The sequence below is a fragment of the Lepidothrix coronata genome, unplaced genomic scaffold (genome assembly GCF_001604755.1).
Source record: "Lepidothrix coronata isolate B3197 unplaced genomic scaffold, Lepidothrix_coronata-1.0 Scaffold396, whole genome shotgun sequence".
Taxonomy (NCBI): domain Eukaryota; kingdom Metazoa; phylum Chordata; class Aves; order Passeriformes; family Pipridae; genus Lepidothrix; species Lepidothrix coronata.
This window is the reverse complement of record NW_016690576.1, coordinates 22,877-40,457: the sequence shown is the minus strand read 5'-3', so window position 1 is coordinate 40,457 and position 17,581 is coordinate 22,877. Positions and strand designations below refer to the sequence as shown.

General features: G+C 63.4%; 3 protein-coding genes across 5 annotated transcripts in view; all 3 read right to left on the bottom strand.

Annotated features, from left to right (window-relative positions):
* The window catches only part of TMEM98 (transmembrane protein 98), a 5,539-nt gene extending 5,184 nt beyond the window's left edge, over window positions 1-355 (bottom strand). Inside the window, exon 1 of the mRNA XM_017839295.1 lies at window positions 292-355. The gene's annotated coding sequence lies outside the window, so the exon portion shown is untranslated. The remainder of the gene's footprint in view (window positions 1-291) is intronic.
* Window positions 356-1,284: 929 nt separating this feature from the next.
* Window positions 1,285-12,844, bottom strand: ARHGAP27 (Rho GTPase activating protein 27). The gene is made up of 16 exons (XM_017839290.1): window positions 12,837-12,844; window positions 11,828-12,582; window positions 8,028-8,456; window positions 7,165-7,377; window positions 6,735-6,845; window positions 6,566-6,633; window positions 6,370-6,457; window positions 5,184-5,288; window positions 4,687-4,785; window positions 4,521-4,611; window positions 4,285-4,410; window positions 3,311-3,409; window positions 2,959-3,036; window positions 2,690-2,824; window positions 1,980-2,085; window positions 1,285-1,862 (listed from the first exon to the last, which is right to left on the bottom strand). The coding sequence occupies exons 2-16, from the start codon at window positions 12,560-12,562 to the stop codon at window positions 1,685-1,687; spliced, it is 2,661 nt and encodes an 886-aa protein (XP_017694779.1). The 5' UTR covers window positions 12,563-12,582; window positions 12,837-12,844; the 3' UTR covers window positions 1,285-1,684.
* Window positions 12,845-13,571: 727 nt separating this feature from the next.
* The window catches only part of PLEKHM1 (pleckstrin homology and RUN domain containing M1), a 22,960-nt gene continuing 18,950 nt past the window's right edge, over window positions 13,572-17,581 (bottom strand). For all 3 annotated transcript variants that reach the window (XM_017839302.1, XM_017839304.1, XM_017839303.1), the window contains one exon: window positions 13,572-14,361. In XM_017839302.1, the coding sequence (XP_017694791.1) occupies window positions 14,238-14,361 (124 nt within the window). In that variant the 3' untranslated portion in view covers window positions 13,572-14,237. The remainder of the gene's footprint in view (window positions 14,362-17,581) is intronic.

The following is a 17,581-nucleotide window of genomic DNA, read 5'->3' as shown; positions in this document are numbered from 1 at the left end:
GGGGCGCAGGGGGCTGGGGGGTCCCGCCTGGCCCTGGGGGGTCACTGCGGGGGTCCAGAGGCGGAGGGGAGGAGGTGATGGGAACTCTGGGAGGAGGGGGGGGTCCTGCACAGCTCTATGGGGGGTTCAGTCCCAGGGGTCCCCTATATCGCCAGGGGTCTTAAGGGGAGGGGGAGGGGAATGGCCGGGGGTCCCGGGAGGGGGGTCGCCCCTGGGCCCCCTTCCGCCTCCCTCGGCGGGTCCCTGCGACCCTCCCGGCCCCCCCCAGCCCGTCCCAGCCCCCCCCCGCACCTGGAGCCGCTCCGCGGAGGCCGCGAACAAGATGGAGCCGGGCGGGGGGCGCGGAGCGGGGCCGGGAGCGGGGTGGGATCGGGATGGGAGCGGGGAGGGAGCACAGAGGGAGCGGGGTGGGATCGGGATGGGAGCGGGGACCGGCCGGGCTCTGCCCCCGGCACCGCCCCCGCCCGCCCCGAGGGGGCCCGGGGAGTCCCGTGAGGCTCCCAAAGTTCCTGAAGTGTGCCTGCTGCATCCCGGAGTGTCCCAAAAGTTTCCCTGCTGCATCCCAAAGTGTCTCAAAGTGTCCCTAGTGCATCCCTTACTGTTTCAAAGTGTCCCAACCTCCCACACTGCATCCCTGAATCATCCCCTCATGTCCCCAAAGTGGCCTCACTGCATCCCAAAGCGGCTCCAACCCAACAGTTGTCCCCATTACATCCCCACATATCCCCACCATACCCCAAAGTGCCCTTGCTGTGTCCCCAAGTGTTCCCTCTGTGCTCTGGCCACCCCTGCCATGTCCCAAACCCCTGCCATGTGCTGAGCTGTCCTTGTTGTGTCCCCAGGTGTCACCCCTGTGTTCTCAACCATCCTCCTTGTGTCCCTGCCATGTCCCAAAGCACTTCAGTCATGTCTCTTGCTGTCCCTTTTGCATCCCACATGGTCCTGGTTGTGTTCCAAATTGTCCCCATCATGACCCAAAGTGTTCCCACTCCAAGTGGGTGGCTCTGGGTGATGGGAACTCACGTCCCATGATGGTTCTCATCACCTGTCCCCACTGCCTGTGGTGACACTTCTGGTGACATGGGATTTGGTGATTCCGTTTGGGAAGGGTGTCCCAGGTCACCCTGGTGGCCTTCAGTCTCAGGTTCCCTCGTCCTCGTAGGGTACAAAGGGCACATGGTGTCCCCAAGGGTCCACTGATGTGCCCGCAGTGTCACCAGGTCCCTGGGATGTCCCCATGTCCTGCCAACACCACCTGACCCTGGCGGCTGAACGGGCTCTTTATTCGGGAATCGGGCGGTGGGCTCCGGCCACGGCACAGCCTGGCTTCTCCCTGCCCTCCCTCCCGCTGGTGCCATGTCCCTGCAGGCACTGCCAGCCTGGGCACCTCCATCCTCTCATCCCGGGAATGCCGCTGGCCCCGACAAGCTGTGGACCGCGGGGCTCCATAGTCCATTGACCAGTGGGGGCCCCACAAACCCCACACCCCCCTGGGGTGGATCCGGCCCCAGTGGGAGTGGGTGGTCGAGGAGGACCCCTGGGGGTGCCCATCCCTTGAGCTGGGCCACCATTCTGTCCTTCGTAGAGCCACGGCCACCACCCATCGTCTGCGGTGACACGTCTGAGTCCTTCCTGGAGGAGCTGCTCCGTCATGTCCCCACTGCTGAGGGTGTGTCCTGGGGGTTTATCCCTCCGGGAAGATGTAGCTGTAGTGGTTGAGGATGTGCTCCACCACCTGGTTCTGGAAGACCATGTGCATGGCCATGTTGCTCTCCTCGCTCGCCGGCCGCAGCAGGGTGGGCCCGAAGACGATGGCGACGCTCTGCACCGACATCCTGTTCTCCTCCCTGTGCTCGATCACCCTGCAGGGATGGGGGGTGTCACCGGCTCATCCCCAAACCTGGGGCCTGTCCCTGACCCCGAGTTGTGTTCCCCCTCCCAGCTCCCGGGGTGGGTTTGGGGGAGCGAGGGGGTGTCACCTGCAGAGGTGGCGGAAAAGGACCTTCATGGTGTCGTGGTGGGCGGGCGGGAGGGAGAGCACCAGGTCCCGGATGCACCGGCCCCGCATGGCCAGGTCCTGGATCTCTGTGGTTGGGGGAAGGCGCAGTGGGGTGCTGGCTCCAGCAGCCAGAGCATCTGTCCCCATTTCTGTCTCCACCCCCATCCTTGTCCCCATTCCCACCCCCCTCCTCATCCCTATCTTCATCCCCGTCCTCATCCCCATCTCCATCACCTTGCCTGTCCCAGTTCCCGTCTCCACCCCCATCCCATTTCCATCCCATCCTATCCCTCTGTCTCTGTCCCCATTCCAATCCTCATTCCCTTGTGCAGCCCATTTCCATTCCAATCCTTATTCCCTTCCTGATCCCATCTCCATTCCATCCCTGATCCCATCCTTGTCCCCACGCCTTCCCCAACCTGATACCTGTCCCTGTCCTTGTCTCCATCCCAACCCTATCCCTCTCCCCTGTTTCCATCCTCATCTCCATCTCATTCTCACCCCGTCCCCATCCTTGTCCCCATCCCATCCAATTCCATACCTGTCCCCATTCTGTACCCTCTCCATCCCTGTCCCCATCTCACCCTCCCATCCCTTCCCATCCCACCCCATCCCGCTCCATCCCCACCCTATTCCCTTGCCATCCCATCCCATCCCATCCCACCCCCTCTCCCCATCCCTGTCCCTCACTGATGGCAGCGATGAACTTGTCGAAGTGGCTGAAGGGGACAAGTGGCTCCGGCAGCTCCCTCAGGAAGAGCTTCAGCGCCCCGGTGACAACGTGGATGTCCTCCCAGCGCCCGTCATCCAGGTCCAGCTGCTCGTCTGGGGGCCGGGGCAGCACCTCAGGTGAGTCCAGGGCCCCAGGGATGGGTGGGGGTCCCTGTGCCCCCCTCCCCCTGCCCCTGGAGGGGGGTTATATCCCATTTTTCCCCCGGTGCCACCGCAGGTGACCGTACCGTGCTCCACCTTGTAGCGCAGTTTCTGGATGGTGGCCAGGTTGCCACTGACCCGGTATAGCCCATCGATGTCCAGACCTGGCAGATGGAGAGGGGGGAAAGATTCCAGTTAACCATGACCCACACTAGGATGGGACAGCAGCCACTCTCTAGGGAGCTCTGGGTCCCCACGTGTCCCCACTGTCCCCTGGAGGGTGCCCACAGCTGGGTGGCACATGGTGACAGCCGATCCCACAGCTAGCACCAGGATTCCAGGGAAAACCCAGCCATGCCCTGCAGGCTGTCCCCAGAGCTGTCCCCACCCTGGTGCCCCCAGCTGTCCCCATGCCCACCCCTGTCCCCGGGGTGGTACCTCTCCTCTCCACGGTCTGGATGCACTGCAGGACGAAGCGCGGCACCGTCCCCCGCTCCCGCTCGCACAGCGCCAGCAGCGAGCAGCCAAAAACCTGGTCTGGGGAACAACGGGGACATGAGCACGGCCAGGGGACACTGGGAGGGTGGCAGCTGGGGGACAGGGCTGGGGACATCACGAAGAGTCCTGTGTCCATACAGGTGTGCCACCGGGGAGGCTGGAGGTGATGGGACATGCCCAAGCCCATCACCAAGACGTCGGGTCAGGGCTGGGCTTGGTCTCTCAACCCACTGTCCCAGTTCTATCCTCAGCTGTCCCCACCTCCCCTCCCACCTGGGGACATCCTGAGGCGACTCAGCCCCATTCCAGCACCCACCCTTGATTCAACCCCGTCCTCACAGCCACCCTTGATTTAGCCCCGTCCTGGAACCCGTTCCCGGCACCCATCTTTAACTTGTTTCCATCCTGACATCTCCCCTTGGTGCAGTCCCATCCTGACACCACATCCCAGCATCCATCTTTGATGTATCCCCACGCCAGCACCCACCCTTGATCCAGCTGCATCCTGACACACCATCCCAGCACCCAGGACCCTTGATTCATCCCCATCCCGACACCCACTCGTGATTCAGCCCCCTCCCAGCACCCCATCCCGACACCCACCTTTGATGCAACCCCATCCCATTACCCCATCCTGGCACCTCATTCCAGCACCCAATCTCAGCACCCACCCTTGATCCAAGCCCCATCCCAACACCCTCCTTTGATGCAGCCCACCCTGACACCAACCCTTGATGTATCCCCCTCTAGGCACCCATTCTTGATGCAGGCCCCTCCTGGCACCCCATCCCGGTAGTCACTCTGGAGCCAGCCTCTCTCCAACACCTCGATGTATCCCCAGCCCATCACCCCATCCTGGCACCTGATGCATCCTTATCCCAGCAGCCCATCCCAGCCCCCACCCCGACACCCACCCTTGATGTAGCCCCTCTCCCTCAGGCTCTGCAGCGTCGGCCGCCTCTGCAGGAACTTGCGGAGTTTGTTCCGAACTCTGCTGGAGTCGCTCTCGGTGCTGGCGCTGCCCGGCACCTGCCCGGCCACTGGGGGAACAGGGCACAGCTCAGCCCTGTCCCGAGGGGGCTCCTGCCATGTCCCACCTCCGGGGAGCCGGAGACCCCACGGATGCCCGTCCCAGGGCGCCCGAGCTCACCCGCCCTCCTCTCCTCGCCGCTCCCCAGCTTCTCCCGGGAGCCGAACTCAGCCCCACTCTCGGCGTCCTCCTCTCCGGGGATGTCGGAGCCCTAGGGAAGGGTCACTGTGAGACCCCGGGCCCGTCCCCAGGGTGGTGGGGCGGGGGGTGGCCGGCGCCTGCTCACCCGCCGGCCGATGCTGTCGGCGATGGCCCTGTGCCAGGCGGTGATGATCTGCTCCGAGTCGTGCTGGATGAGGAACTCCGAGCCCTCGCGTGTCCTCAGCTGACAGAGCAACAGGCAAAGGTCAGGGCAAGGGCACGGGGCTGCCACGACCGCCGGGATTTGGCAACCAGGCTGTGGCTGAGCACAGCACCCAACTCGTTATGGAGATGACCCCAAATGCTGCCGTTTGCTGGCGGGCTGGAGCGGCTGAAACCTCCCCCCTGTGCAAAGCCTGAGTGGAAAAACCCCTCTGGGAGGCAGGATGTCTCCGGGTGACCTCTCCATGTCAGAACAGGACAGTGTCCACAGCACAGTCCCTGTGCTCCCTGCCCCTGGATGTCACCCGGTGTCCCCACTGCCACCACTGCTGGGGTGAACCAGGCAGGCGTGGCATCGTCTTGCAGGCCACGTGTGGACTCTGGGGGGTGACTGGTGTCCCCCCACTGTCACCCACTCACCTCCAGGACATTCTTCTTGCTGGACTTGTCCCTGCCAGCCCAAGCCAGGGTGGCCCCGCGCAGCTCCACCGTGTGCTCGGGGGTGGTCAGGGTGCTGGGCTGCCGCTGTGGGGACAAGGGAGTGAGGGTGGCACCTGCCCAGAGGGGACAGGGGCACCAGGGTCCTGCTGGGGGGGTGTGTGGGCTGCCCTCCTCCAGAAAGGCAGGGGTGGCAGGCGTCCCCTCTGTCCCCTCCCATGGTCTCTTCAGGACCAGGGCTCAGAGCTGCCACGGTGGGGTGGGGGTTGTGGCTGTCACCTACAGCTGCCATCACCTTGGGGGACATCCCCAGCCCTGCCAGGGAACCCGGGGGTGGGGGCTTGTCCTTTGGGGTCCCTCTTGGTGACACAGCAGGAAGAGAGTGGGTGACTGTCTGCAGGGAGGGGACAGTCCCCTGAGGTTTTCACAGCATCAGACTCACTGGCCTTCCCCACACACTGGTTTTTGGGGTGCTTTGGGCATATTTCCCCTCACCCCAGACCCCTTGCATCCCCCAGACAGAGCAGTGAAGCCCCACCCCAGAGGTAGGGCCAGCACCGTGTCCCCCCTGGCCATGTGTCCCCTGTCCTTCCCCTGGCACCGTCACCACAGGGTGTTGCAAGAGCCAGGGCAGCTTCTGCATCCGGGCTGGGCACCAGAGAGGGGGGCTGGGCACGGGGGGCTGGGTCTGGCACTGCTTCCTGCTGCTCTCTCAGACCAGATCTGGGTGTGTTTTAGGGTGCTCCAACACTGGCTCCCCCCAGGTCCTGTGGGGAGTGTGTGTGTGCTGGGGATGTGAGCACACACCCCCCAGTGTGGGGGGACCCAGTGCTGGGGGGTCCTTGTGCAGGGTGTTGGCCCTCGCCTGTGGGGCCTGGTCCTATCCTGCAGGTTCTGGCCCCATCCTGTGGGATGTTCCCCTGTCCCATGGATGGTGGCCCAATCCCGTGGGTGCTGGCCCTGTCCTAGGAGTGCTGGTCCCATCCCATGGGTTCCTGCCTCTCTCCTACAGGTGCTGTCTTTATCCCATCAGTCCTTGGGCTGTCCCATGGATACTGCCCTCATCCTGTGGGTGCTGACCCCATCCCATGAGTGCTGGCCCTGTCCTGTGGGTGCTGGTCCCATCCTGTGGGAGCTGCCCCCCTCCCAAGGCTGTAGGGGCTCTTACCAAACCACCAGCAGCCGAGTGCTTGGAGTCCTTGAAGAAGGTGAGGATCCCCCCCTCCAGCACTGTCCAGGAGGAGCTCCAGTTCTTCCTGGAAAGCAGAGAGGGAGAGGTCACACAGGGGGACAGCACAGCCCCTGTCCCCTCTGTCCCCCTGGACTCCCTCCCTGGGTGCTGGGGGACACCAGGACGTGCTCACCGGAGCCGCTTCCCTCTGTCCACCGTCTTGGTCCGGTTGAGCACCCCGGCTTTTTCGAGGCTCTTGAACTGGAAAGTAAAGGGGGATGGTGGGTGGGTGTCAGGTTTGCCCCTTGCCCTGCCCGGCTCCGGGGTGGGGGAGGGCTGGGTGCCCCTCCCTGGGCTCTCACCTTCTCCTCCTTGATGCCCAGTGCCGGTGACACGGTGCCGTGCCAGGCGAAGAGCCCGCTGTCCTGGCTGGAGCCGCTGCTGGCACGGTGGTGGCGGCCACCTGATGGCACCTGGGCAGAGAGGGAGGGAGGGAGGGAGGGATCAGCTGATGCCTGAGGTGCTCCTGCCAGGTGGGTGCTGGTCTTCACCCTACACACTGGTTTGAGGCCCTGTGAGGATGCTCATCCCTGGATAGACACCCTTATATCCATATTTGTCCCTGCCCCGTCCCTGTCTGTATCCCATCCCTGTCCGCATTCCAGTTCCTATCCCTGTCCCCATCCCTGTCCCCATCCCTGTTCCATTCCCTGTCTCTTTCCCTGCCCCCATCCCCATCCTCAACCCTATCCCTACCCCTATCCCCATCCCACCCCATCCCTGTCCCCGTACCGTGTCAGAGAAGTGCTCAGGGTAGAACACGACGCCCTCGTGGTGGCCGTGCTCGTACCAGCCCGGGGGTGAGCCCAGCTCCTCAGGGCGCCTTGGGGACAGGCAGAGAGTGGACCCCTGGTCGTAGGAGCCCATGGGCGAGTAATCCTCCTCGGGATAACCCTCCAGCTCATCTGGAGACAGGTCGGGATAGTCTGTTTCTGGAGTGGGCGGCTGGAAAGAAGAGACAGGTCAGGATCTTATGCCCCACCAAGAGCATCTGTATCCCTGTGTGGCTGACCCAGGCGGGGCTGCCCCACCTCCACCATCTCCATCTCCATCCCCAGTCCCATCCCTGTCTCCACCTACATATCCATCTTAACTCCCATCCCTGTCCCTGTCTCCATTCTCATCTCTATCTTCATCTGTCTTCATCTCCATCTCTGTTTCCATCTGTCTTCATCTCCATTCCCATTCCTGTTTCCATCTCGATTGCCATCCTTTTCTCCATCTCCATATCAATCCCAATATCCATTCCCAATATCCATTCCCATCTCCATTTCCATCTCTATTGCCATCCCTGTCTCCATCTCCAACTTAACTCATCTCCATCTTTGTCTCCATCTCCACCCCATCCATGTTTCTCTCTCCATTCTCATCCCTTTCTCCATCCCTGTCTCCATTCCCATCTTCATCTGTATCTTCACTCCCATCTCTGTCTCCATCTCCACCTCTGTCTCCATCTTCATCTCCATCACATCTCCCATCCCTTTCTAAATCTCCATCTCTGTCTCCATCTCCATCCCCACTCCTATTTCCATCTCCGTCCCCATCCCTGTCTCCCCCAGTCCCAACCCCACCCCTGTGCCCCGCTGGGTGCTCACCCTCTGCTCCGTGGGGCTGTACCGCGTCCCCCCAGGGTACATATCCTGGGGGCTGCCTGCGTCTCCCGCAGTGGGGGGGTCCCACGACGTCTCACCTGTTACCGAATTATAGAAAAAAGTCTGTCCGCTTCCTTCATCCACGTGCTGCTCCCACTCGGGAAACTCCGGGCTGTGTGCGAGCGAGGAGGCGGGAGAGGCGGCGGGACTCACTCCGTCGGCCGCCTGCCCAAAGGGACAATCCCACGTGGTCTCTCCCGTCGTGGGATTATAATAAAACAAATGTCCACTCTCCGTGTCCGTGTGTGTCTCCCAGTCCGACACGGACCCGCCGGGCTCCTCCGGCACCGAGCTGGCAGCGGCGGCTTCTTCCCGCAGCTCCTGGATGTTGAGGTAGATGGGATCGGGCGGCTCCTCCGGCTCCTTGCGCGCCTGGGGGGGGACACGAGGGGGTCACCGGGTGCTGCAGGTGGGATGGTGTTCCTGGGATGGCGTTCCTGGGATGTCCCCACAGTGCTGCTCAGGTGGGGGGGTTAAGGAGACGGATCCTGCTCTTGCTGCTGGGGCGCCCTCCTGGGCACCCCACTGAGTGGGGCACGAGGTGCCAGTGATGGGGTGTGGATTGTGGGAGGTGGAGGGGGCACCCACAGCACCCACAGCGGGGAGGAGCACCCGCTGGCAGAGGGGATGGGAGTCCAGGCTGAGCACGTGGGGAGACATCATGGTCCCTGGTGCCAGCACCCATGTCGGTGGGTACCCGTGTCACCTGCTGCAGGCAGCACCCTCATAGCCAGCACCCTCATCACCCACTGTGTGAGCACCCACATCAGCACCCACCTGCATCACCTGCACCCACATCACCTGCCACCAACAACACCTGCATCACCTGCACCCACATCACCAGTACCTGTGTCACCTGCACACAGCCCCTGTGTCGGTGCCCGTGTCACTGGCACCCGCATCACCCACTGCATCCAGCACCCACATCAGCACCCACATCACTGGCACCCAAACCGCAAACACCTGCAACATCTGCACCAACATCTGCCACCCCAACACCACTGATGTGCTCATCCTGTGCACCCTCAGCCTCTGCACTCACCTCCCCGACACCAGCACCCCAACACTCACACCCACCCCACCCTCACCCACACCCCAGCGCCCTCAACACCAGCACCCAGAGCACCAGCACTCACATCACCAACACCAGCACCCAGAGCACCTGCACCCTCAAAACCAGCACCCCAGGACACCTCCAGGACCCACATCACTGACACCAGCACCCAGACCACCAGCACCCACATCCCCTGCACCCCTGGACATTTCCAGCACCCACATCCCCTGCACCCCTGGACATTTCCAGCACCCACATCCCCTGCACCCCTGGACATTTCCAGCACCCACATCCCCTGCACCCCTGGACATTTCCAGCACTCACATCACCAGCACCCACAGCCTCTGCCTCCCCCTAGCACCAGATGCTGAGCCTACAGCCCCACCATCATATCCCAAAATAAAGGCCCCAGCACTGGCCTGGCCTGGCTGACCCCCACCCACAGGGCTGCTCAGGGTGGGGGGATGTGTCCCCTGGGACCAGGCAGGTGCTGCCAGTGGGGAAATCCCTCCTGGCACCCTTTGAACTCCCCAGTTTTACAGCTGGGGCCTCTCACTAATGGCCACGGGGACAAAGGTCCCAACCCTGGCCCTGCCCATCACCCGGGGTGGGGGGACAGCGGGTGCAGTGTCCCTGGGGACACCCTGGATCTGAGGGGGACAGTGACTCAATGACACCCCCTCGCCCTCCCCCCGTCACCCCACGACCCCCCTGCCACGGTGAGCAGGGCTGGAATCCAGCACAGGGGGCCACCCTCCCTCGTGGGGATAGGGGACATGGGGGTGACCATGGGGGTGACCATGGGGGATCCCCAGCACAGAGTCCCCCAGCACCTCCCTCTATCCCATGGGTGCATTCCTGGTGGGGTTTTCTCCCCTGGGGTGGGCTGGGTGCCCCTCACCGCTTTGGAACGGGCATCGTGGCACCCGCCAGTGCCCGTAAACAGCCAGGAAAACCCAAGAGGGAGTTTGGAGGAGCAGGACCCCAAAACACCCCCCAGCCCCCCGCTGTGTGCACCCGTGGGTGCTGCCTACCTTCCCCAAGTGCAGCAGCCTCGACACCCTGCTCCGGGCCCGCCGGGGACCCCCTGACTCCCGGTCACCCATCGCGGGGGGCACCGGGCTGGGGGTGCAGCGTGGGGGGCACTGGAGTGGGAGGCAGCCGTGGGGGCACCGGGAGGCTCCGGTAACGCCACGGGGACCCTGAGCCAGGCCCTGCACCCGCCGCGCTTCCTGCCGGGGTTCGGGGAGCGGAAGAGACGCCTGGGGCGGAATTGGCTGTTCTTGGGGGCTGTTGTCACCCATCACCCTCCCACTCGTCACCCGCTCCGGCAAAGCCAAGGCCACCCGAGCAGGAATTGCACTGGGATGATCCCCCCCAAATTTAGGTTGGCCCTCGTGGTGTCGTGCTGCGCCACCAGAAGCCGATCCAGGGCTGCTGCGTCCCCCCAGCACCGGGATCCCCCATCCCAGCAGTCAGGGTGGGGTGGGGGGAGCACACGGTGGCAGGGCCAAGGCCACCACGGTCCCATCGTGGCTGATACCGCACGGTTTTGGCACCAGTTGGATTTGGGCAGGGAAGGGGGATGATCTGGTGGTGGCACTGGGGTTGGGGACCCCACTGGGTCACCACCAGAGGGGGGTCGGTGGCTTTGGGTGTGCAAAAGGCACAGTGAGGAAAATGGGGTGAAAATGGGGTAAAAATGGGGTGTAAAACACAGCCTGCCACCACTAACACCCCCTTTCCTCAAGCAACACCCCCTCCCAGGTGGCACAATCCCTCCAGACCCCCTCCAAGTGGGGGACACCCAGGCTTGGGGTGCTGCAGGTGCCTGGGGTTACCCCAAAGTGAGGTGCTGGGGTGGGGGCGGGGGACAAGGCCATGGAACCCCCTCTCTGCTGGCACCGTCCCAGCCGTGTGCCCCAGCCCGTGTCGGTGGCAGGAGAGCAGCCGGGGGGCAACCCCCACCTTTGGGTGCCCCCCAGCAGCCCGGGGGTCCCTGGGAAGGGCCCCTCGCTACTTACTGGTGTGAGGTGGGCGTGGGTTTGGGGGTGTCGGGCGCTGGCCTGTGCCGGGGTGCACCCAGCACCCACCTCGGTGCCCGGGTGCTGCGCCCAGGTGAGGCGCCCAGGTGAGGCCCCCGCCCCGGCAGGGAGGAGCTGCCGCGCTTCCCTGTTAACCCCTTTCTGTCTTCTCTCACCCCGGAACGCTGCCGGGACCTGGGAGGGACATCCCAACCCCCCCCCCTCGAGTGGCACCGAGACCCCCACCCAGGGACTACGGAGCTCTGCAGAGCAGGGGGACTGGGAGAGCCCGGGGGGGCCATGAGGGTGGGGAAACTGAGGCACGGAGTGGGGGGCTGAGGGGGGAAGGTGTTCGGGGGGGGGCGGGGAGGGGGTGCAGGCGGGTGCTGCCCCGTGCTCATCCCTCCCCCTAGTTGGTTAATGTTGGCAAACCTCTATGGGGAGCTCACCTGTAGGTTTGCCCCACAGGGTCAGCTCGGTGGGAGGACACGGGGGGGCCTGGCAGTGCCTGCGGTGCCGGGGTGTCACCCCACCCTGTGCCGGGGGTCACAGGGTCGCAGTGGGGCACTGAATCAGCAGAGGGACTCAAGTGTCCTGCCTGCCCACACGCTCAAAGTCCCCCCCCCGCGCAGCTTTTGGGGACAGCAGCGGGGATGTCTCCGTACCTGAGGTGCAGGGCCGGCCCCAGGCCACCTCCTGGCCACATCCCTGTCCTTGCCGGGGGCGCAGAGCGTCTCGGAGCGGCTCTTCCCGAGCGGGCGAGCGCGTCCTGGGGAGTCCCCGCGAGACCCCGTGCTGGTGGCACCGCGTTGTGCCCGCGTCACTCGCGCCAGGTCATCCAGGGAGTGCGAAGGTCTCACGGGCTCGGCAGGGTTGGGGGTCAGCCCCGAGGGGACCCGAAAAGAGCTGAGTGACGGTGGGGAATCCCTCTGGAGCACCGAGTCCCTCCTGGGCAGTGAGTCCCTCCTGGGCACCGAGTCCCTCCTGGGCACCGAGTCCCTCCTGGGCACCGAGTCCTTCCTTGGCACTGAGTCCCCCCGGGGCACGGGGCACCCCCCCGATGGCTCCCCCGGCTCGGTGGCACTGACGAACCGATACTCGTAGGCTGGCGGGTGCTGGGGGACGAGCGGGACCGGCTCTGTCGTGACATGTCCCGACGGCGGGGGGTCGAGTGGGGCTGGGGAGGAGATGGGGGGCAGCTCCTTGACGTACTGGGCCGGGATGTAGAAGGGCCGGGCGTCCCCGCTCCGCCGGACGTGCCACCAGTGTGGGTTGGTGCGTTTGAGGAGGATGTAGCGCTCGTTGGGTTTGATGGAGACCAAGGTGCCGTCCTTGGCGCGGTACTCGAAGCCGTACTCCACCAGCACCAGCGACTCCTCCGCCGGCACCGCCGCCTCCATGGCCTTCCCTGCACCTCCGCCTGCGGGACACGGGGCAGGGAAGTGGTGACCCAGCACCCAACCCCTCCTGGGGTGTGTGAGGACCCCCCAGCTCAGCAACCTCGGGGTCCCCACTGAGCCTCTCAGCCCAACGAGGTTGTTCCACAAACCACCCAAACCTGTGGGAACAGCCCCGGGGTCACCGCCACCGTCCTCGTCCCCATCCCCAAACCCCCCAAGCCACCGAGCCCCAAGTCCCCGGGCCCCCAAAGCCACCGAGCCCCCCAGACCTCACCTGCCGCCGGCCTGGGGTTGGGCGGGCGCGCGGCCGCGGGTCCCGCTCGTGCCCGCGCCGGGCTCGTCTCGACTCGCCCTCGGTTTCCTGCTGCCGCCTCGACGAGAGACGGGGCCGGGCCCCACGGCGGGGTTGGGTGCCCAGCCCCCGGCCCGGGACAGGGCTGCTGGTGGGGCCCAGCCCGTTTCCTCCCCTCGGGCGGGCGGGAAGGGACGATGGCGGAGGGGACCCGCCGCTGCCCGACGAGGAAACGGCTCCTCGGGAGGTTCCTGCCGCAGGAAGGGCCCAGCCCCGCCGGCTCAGCCGGGATCTGCGCTGCTGCCGGATCCGGCACGGCCTCCCCGGGCACAGGGATGGGGACCCCGTCAGGGGGGTCCCACGAGAGCTGCCGTGCCCTGGCTTTTGCCTCCACCCACCCCGGGGAGTCTCACTGTGCTGGTGGGCACACCCCAAATCTTTCTGGCACCAGCATGGCAGGGAAAAGAACAACTGGAGAGGCTGAAACCAGTGGGGAGCAGGTGGGAAGGAAAATGGGGCAAGGAAAAAAGGGAAGGGTCCCCCAACCACTCTGCAAAACCCCTGAGGATGGAGAACAGGCAGGGAGGATGGAGGACAGAGGAAAAGGGACAGGCAGCATCCCCATTCCCAACCCTCCTCCCATAGAGACGTCGTGTCAGGTTGAACCTGTGATCTGGCCCTTTCCTTGCAGAGAAGGAAACCCCAAACCAGCTTCACTAGTTGTTAAATAAACTTTATTTTTGCACGGGGAGGGGTTAAAGGAAAATAAAATTTCTCCCGAGGATGAGCAGCAGCAGCAGGGGGGAGGAGCAGCCCGTGGCTCTCCCACGGCGCTGGGTGGGCTCTCTGAGCGGGAGATGCTCGGGGTGCCCACGGTCCCCCCCGGGCGCGCAGGTCCCTAAAGGCACAAGTGTCACTCTGTCCCCTCCCTGCGCGGCTCTGTCACCCCGGAGCAGCCCAGCTTGTGCAAAACCCCCACGTAAAAAAATACCAGTTTTTCAGTATCGAACATCTTAAAAAACTAGAGCTTTGATCAACGTCAGTTCTCCACATCCTTGATTGGAAATCTGGACTGACACCCGGGAAAGCTGCTGGGTTCCACCGGGAGGGGACATTGGCACCAGGAGGGTGGCAGGGAGCAGCACCTGGTTAGTGTGAGGAGGGATGGACCTTTCCACCCGCCCTGCTCAGTCCTGGGTGGGCAGAGGGTCCCACAGGACAGGAGTCCCCATCCCACACTGTCCCTGTCCCCAGAGAAGGGCCAGGTGCAGGATGGGCTCCCGGGCAGGGGGTCTGTGCTCTCTGCCTCCTGCCATCCCCATCCCTTGGGGCTCATCTGGCTGGATGAGAAGCCGAGGGCAGCGCTGAGGTCGGTGCTGGGGGCTAAAGGCTGGGCTCTGTGCTGGCCTCCAGCCGCTGCTGGTACCGCTGCCGGCGCTCACAGCGCGGGCACGACGTGGCCCGGGCTTGGCAGTCCCGGTGGAAGACGGTTTTGCACTCGCTGCACCTGGGAAAACAGGGAAAAAAACACCCACTGTGTTGGTAACATCAGAGCAAACACCAAACTCCTCCTCCCAACCAAACCAGGGAACACTTCCCTATCTTGGGGTTCTCTGAGCCCCAGCCTGGCTCTGGCTCAGGAGGAGCCTTGAATGCAGCAGCAGCTGCTCGAGCAAAACCTCCACCTCAGCAGCTCCGAGCCGGAAGGAGCGTCGTGGGTGCTGCCGGGAGCTGCCAGTGTGGGTGAGAGACCAGTGAGGTTTGAGCTGAGGTTTGTGCCCTGCTCTCACAGCGGGGACAGCACTGAGCAAAGCTTCAAAGGTGTGACAACCACCCCTGGAATAGCAAACCCTGTGACAGCGACCCTGAGACACCAAACCCTGGACACTGACCCCTTGACACTGATCTCGTGACACCAACCCACGTGGCACCAACACAGCGACACCGACCCGGTGACACTGACCCCAGGACACCAATCCCTGCGATGGCATCGCTGTTGGGGACCCTCTGCTTGCCAGGGCTGGGGCACAATCAGAGACCCCCACCCTGATGGTGGGACCTGCATGTGGCAGGGACACTGTGGGGACACCAGAGCCACAGAGAGGGGACAGAAGCCAGGATGGTGCTGCCCTTGAGGTGGGACGTGTCCTAATTGTTCCCTAATCCAGCTCAGCAGCAGCAGGAACGTGAACAGCCACAGTGACACCCTGCATGGAGCAGCTTGGGGGGACCCCCCAGCTCGGGTGAGGGGTTCAGTGCTGAATCAACAGGACAAACGTCCCCACTACAAGGATTGAGCTCAGTTTTTGGGTTGTGATCCCCAACTCCCCAGTGGCAGCAAAATGCTGCTCAGCCACATGCCAGCAGGGCAGCCAGATTTATCTTTCAGTGTGCAAATACCTGGTGCACAATCCATGTGTGAACAGCACCAAACACCTTAATTCCCCAAAGGATCCGTGGGAGCAGAGCAGTGAAACACCAGCAGTGTCAGGAAAAGGACAATGACATCACAGCCAAGGTCAAATCCTGCTCCTGACAGGAGCTGCAAACCCTGAGGGGCTCAGGATAGGGAAAGACTTGTGCATGGACAGGAGGGATTGGGAACGGGAAATATGCATTTCCCCACTGGAACACACTTCTACGTGGCCTCTCCAGATTAGCAGCCGTAGTGGCTGCTCCCCGGGGGTGGGGGGGATTTGGGAAGCCAGGGCTGGTTCCGAGGAGAGGTGGCATCTCCTGCCTCCACCTGCCCGAGCCCCGGCGCAGGAAGCGCCTGAGCTGCGGGAGCAGGAGAGGGTCCCGCGCCCGGGGAGGGGGGTTGTCATTGTCTGAGGTGTTGCAGACACATCCTGCGCGAGTGTTGGTGTGACCCCGGGGCGGGCAGAGGGGCAGGAAGCCGGGTTTAGCTCCGCGAGGATGGCGGTCGAGCCGCTTTCCTGCTGCACAACCTCCTCCTCCTCCTCCTCCTCCTCCTCCTCCTCCGTCGGGTCGAAAAAGAAAGACGTCAACAAACTTCCGAGCTCGGCTTTACGGGGCACGAGACCTCCAGCCGGCTGCCAGCCCGCTCAGCCACACCTACCGGCGCTTTCCAGAGCCTGGTTGCTCTTTTTCCAGGGAAAACGGGCCCCCTGGGGGTGTTGTTTTCTCGATAACGAGCTCGATGCTGTCTCTGCAGCAGGGAGGGGAGCGAGCAGCGCTGCTCAGCCACCACGGAAATACTGACAGCCACCTAACACGGGGCACCCCCGGATCCTGCTGTCCCTGGTATTTTCTGCAGGTTCTGGGAGGTGCTGCTCACTTTTAGGGATTGCCAGGCAAAGTGAGGCCGTGCAGACCATCGGCCCGTGAAATCTCTCTGCCAGGACTGTGCTCAGTGCCAAATAGGATATGACAAGACAAGAGGAAACAGCCTCAAGTTGCCCCAGGGGAGGTTTAGGTTGGATATTAGGGAAAATTTCTTCAGGAAAAGGGTTGTCCAGCCCTGGCACAGGCTGCCCAGGGCAATGGTGGAGTCCCCATCCCTGGGGGGAATTTAAAAGCTGTGTGGATGTGGCATTTGGGGACATGGGTTAGTGGTGGCCTTGGCAGTGCTGGGGAATGGTTGGACTGGATGATCTCAAGAGGCTTTTCCAACCTGAACAATTACATAATTCTATGAAATAACCATGGAGATGTGGATCTCTCTCCACCTACAATGGAGCAGGCTCCTGGGCTGGAAGGGTTTGATACTGACTTCTTCAGCAAACCCTGATGGTGGTGGGGATAAACCCCCCTCGACCACCCTCCCCCTGTTCCTGATTCCAAGTTCTGTCCAGCTGCTGCATCCCAAGCCACAGCCGACCCTGCTGCAGGGCAGGTCCCTGCCTGTGAGGGATGGGAGCTCTTTGGGCAGAGGGAAAATCCCAGTGAGAGCCACTGTCACCCCTGTCCTGCTGGGAACATCCTCAGCCTCTTCCCAGCACATTTCACAATGCTGCCCATTCGGCTCTTTGTTTCCCAGAGAAGCTGTGGCTGCCCCTGGATCCCTGGAAGTGTCCAAGGCCAGGTTGGACGGGGCTTGGAGCAACCTGGGCTAGTGGAAGGTGCCTGTGTCAGAGGGTGGGACTGGATGTTTTTTAAGGTCCCTTCCAACCCAAACCATTCTAGGATTCTATGAAATCCATGTCCAGGCATCCTTCCTCCCCTCCCTGGCTGTAGATGGGGGTAGGACAGTCCCACTGCTGCTTCCCCTTCCCTCCTGCAGCCCCTGGAAGGGGTCAGACTGAATCTGAACGGGAGATGTGCTGGCCAGGTGAGTGAGGCAGGAGCACCTTCCTCCTGCTCCTCCTCCCTCCAGCCCCTTGGCTGCCCACCAAGGCCTTTGCAGGCTGACAGCAAGGTGCTGGTGGCTCTGCATCTTCAGTGTGCAAAGCCACCTGTCTTGGTGAGACCTTGGCTCTGTGAGGACGGTCCTCTCCTGCCCCAAACAGCCCTGATTTGGTTCAGATCATCCTGGGGCTGATGGGTCCCATGGGGACACAGGCACGAGGACGTGGGGACCGTGAAAATGAGTCCCAAAGGATGGGGGAACCACGAGGACGTCGCTGCCACGACGACACGGGCAGCACAAGGATGTGGCCCCGTGAGGACATGGGCACCACGGGGATGTGACTCCCACAAGGCCATGGGCACCACGGGGATGTGACTCCCACAAGGCCATGGGCACCACGGGGATGTGACTCCCACAA

What these genes read in the sequence shown, in the direction of transcription:
- ARHGAP27 (XM_017839290.1), bottom strand. Translation starts at nt 12,562, where the DNA reads ATGGAGGCGGCGGTGCCGGCGGAGGAGTCGCTGGTGCTGGTGGAGTAC. An exon ending in ACAGCCCCACGGAGCAGAGG is followed by an intron (nt 7,378 to 8,027) that starts GTGAGCACCCAG and finishes TCTTCTTTCCAG; the next exon opens with CCGCCCACTCCAGAAACAGA. An exon ending in GCGCTACAAGGTGGAGCACG is followed by an intron (nt 2,825 to 2,958) that starts GTACGGTCACCT and finishes CCCGGCCCCCAG; the next exon opens with ACGAGCAGCTGGACCTGGAT.